The sequence below is a fragment of the Papaver somniferum genome, chromosome 2, assembly GCF_003573695.1.
Source record: "Papaver somniferum cultivar HN1 chromosome 2, ASM357369v1, whole genome shotgun sequence".
NCBI lineage: Eukaryota > Viridiplantae > Streptophyta > Magnoliopsida > Ranunculales > Papaveraceae > Papaver > Papaver somniferum.
Window position 1 is genome coordinate 144,633,277 of NC_039359.1, and position 3,242 is coordinate 144,636,518.

At 36.6% G+C, this 3,242-nt stretch overlaps 1 protein-coding gene across 1 annotated transcript; it reads right to left on the minus strand.

Moving 5' to 3' along the window:
• Nucleotides 1–2,207: 2,207 nt before the first annotated feature.
• On the minus strand, nucleotides 2,208–2,888 carry LOC113352129. Its single transcript, XM_026595994.1, has one exon. The coding sequence runs from the start codon at nucleotides 2,886–2,888 to the stop codon at nucleotides 2,208–2,210; it is 681 nt and encodes a 226-aa protein (XP_026451779.1).
• Nucleotides 2,889–3,242: the final 354 nt, after the last annotated feature.

Below are 3,242 nucleotides of genomic sequence, written 5' to 3' on the forward strand. Positions count from 1 at the left end.
TTGGTATTAGAGCAAGGTTAATTTGTTTTAGGGAAGATTCCAGTGGTTTACGGTCTTCACTAGATCTCTCTACAAACAGCTTGGTGAGTTACTCGAAAAGCAAGAATACGTTAAAAGAACAAGAAAACCAAGGATGAAAAAATATGACGATGAGTCTAAGACTGATGAACCAAAAACTACCGACGAGAAGGTGGTTATGTTGGAAAAAGATATGAAGACTATTCAAACTATCCTGGACGAGTTGGTTGCTTGTATTCGTTCTAATACACCAAATCTGAAACCTTCGAAAAATACGAAATCTCCATCTTGGGGTTCGGAAGAAGAGGATGAGGAAGAAGAAGAAGATGAGATTCCTAAAGGCACAAAAGCAACAAAACCTCGTGGTAAGTTTATCAATCATGGTAAGAGACTAAAAATTGATTTCCATGTTGATATTCCACTTTATGATGGAAGTGTCGATGTAGAGAAATTAGATGATTGGATAGAGCGTCTAGAGACGTACTTTTATTTCTTTGAATATGGTTCGAAGGAGAAGATATCTTTTGCGGCATTGAAGCTTTCAAAGCATGCTCTAATATGGTGGAAAGCTTATCAAAGACAATACGTACCTAAGTAAGGGAGCATTTTCGTGGAAGGGATTCAAGGAAGTTGTGAGAAAACAATATTATTCGGTTGGCTATCTTGAAGATAGATAGTTCAATTGGTACAACTTGAGGCAGTCATACAATCAAACTGTGCAAGAATATACTTCGGAATTTCAGAATCAAGCTATAGTTTTGGATTTAGACTTGGAAGATTATGCTATCTTTATGAAGTATATCTCCAGGTTCCATAAGTATATACAGAAGGAGTTGAAGATATTTTAGGTGGATACTATCTCTAAAGCAAGTATAAAAGCTAATGCTATCGAAGGTAGGCTTAAGCATTTTGATGTTGAGGGAAACACAAGGGGAACTCTAGAGGTTTCGTCACTAAAGGAGATGAAAGGAGCAAAGAGGATAGGAAGTCTAAAGACAAAGAAGGTTTGACTTGTACTCATTGCAAACAAACAGAACATGTTGTTAACAAGTGTTGAATGAAGTATCCTAATCTAAAACCAAAAGGGTTACATAAGAGAGAAGCCATGATGGCAACACTAGTCGCACAAGCTCCGAAAGAAATCCAAGGACTAACAGAACCTAATCAAAAGCTCTCTCTAATGATGAAGAAGATGATGAAGATGAAGAAGATGAAGATGATGAAGATGATGATGAACGATTCTCTCTTCTCTCTATTTTTTTCTCTGCTAGTGATGAAGAAGATGAACGATGAACGATGATGATGAATACGATGAAGTTTTGCGTTTTTTTTTTATTTTGATGTTTCCTTCTGTTTTGATGATGAGACAGTGAGGTTGAAAATTCTGCTGCTATTTATGATGATGATGATGATGATGAGCCTTTATCATCTTACATGCTTGGGTAAGTTTCGGATCTACAAAAGAAGATGAAGATGACAGAGTTCATTTCTGGAATGAACTCTGGTTTGTGATGAAGATTTTGATGTTTTTCCGTCTGTTGTTGCTGCTGATGATGGATAGGATGAAGATGATGAAGATGAGTTGTTGTTGCTGATGAAGAAGATGAAGATGACGGAGTTCATTTCAGGAATGAACTCTGGTTTGTGATGAAGATTTTGATGTTTTTTCTTGATGAAGATAGATTTATGTTTTTCTTCATCGCTGCTGCTGCTATTGTTGAAGATGATGAATTTGATGAAGTTCATTCATGAAATGAACTTTGTTTTCTTTCGAAGATGATGATGAAAACGATGAAGATGATGAAGACGACGATAGATTTATGTTGAAGATGACGATGAAGACGATAGATCTTGATTTTTTTGATGTTTGCTGCTCGTGTTGAAGATCTTGAATTTTATGTTGTTGTTGATGATGAAGAAGAAGAAAACAATGACGACGATTTCATGGATCTGTTGCTGTTGCTGTTTGAAGACAACGAAGATGATGAAGATGATGCTACTGCAGTTCATTTCTATGAATGAACTCTGATTTTTATGGATTTTTTTGTGTGTGTTCATGTAAAGAATGAACTCTGTTTTTTTAGGTTTTTATATGGAGTTCATTTCTGGAATGAACTATGTTTTTTTAGGTGATTACACGGAGTTCATTTCTAGAATGAACTCTGTTTTTATAGGTGATTATATGGAGTTCATTTCTGTGGTTTTTTGGTAGCTAATCTTAGAGCTAAAACTAAGATTGTATTGAGAAGGGCTCTTATTCCAGTCAAAACTTCAGTAATAGTTGTTGCGTAAGTGTTAATCCAATTTGAATATTCGTTTTGGAAGAAAACTTTAAGGCCTTCCCCTGCTAACCCAGTAACGAAACCTAGTGCAATAAACTGATGAATGAATAAGGCGACTCCAATACTCGTTTTGTTCTCGATAGCAGTCAATCTTGCAACCTCTGTGTACTGAGCAATTGTACAAGTACCAATTGAAAAGAACACACCAAGCCCCATTCTAATCAATGTTGCAAGTGTTCCTGTTCTTGATCTTCTACACAAAACACGATAAACCAGATGATCGATAACGAATCTTGAAGTTTTTGTAATACTCTGTAACATCATAATGTACACATTTTCATTGCCCATACTAGACGTGTCCGCGGATCCTGGTAGGTCTTGAAAGAAAGTTTCTCCTGTTGAGTAAACTATACCATACATGAGGAATGTGAAGCATATTGGAGCCGCGCTTCTGAGACTAGTTCTCGTTATTCCACTGTGATGATTACGGTGCAATGATGTTTCGATGTTTCCTGCTTTTGGAATGTGTTCGGAATGATCGTCCTCATCCTCTGGGGATTGTAACAAACTAAAAGTAGTAGAGGACATGATTGATACAATTTTCCAAGCGAACAAACAAAATGTTGTGCAGGAAAGGATATATATACTTATCTTAAACTGCTCTTTCCATTTTTTTTCATATAGTAACCAAGTAGACAAACCGAAACCTACAATCTTGGCCCTCATCATAGAAATCGTAGAACGAATATTGTCTCTCTTTTCGTCGTCTTCGTTAGAAACTCGCCTAGCTTGCTTCGTTAGAAACTCGCCTAGCTTTCAAGAATTCTTCGGTACATGTGGACAGAAAGACACCGTGGCCTACTGCTAGTAGAAATAATGATCCATGCAAGGTTTTGATTGACTTGGGTGTAAAAATTTAAGAAGAACCACTAATGCCTGTTG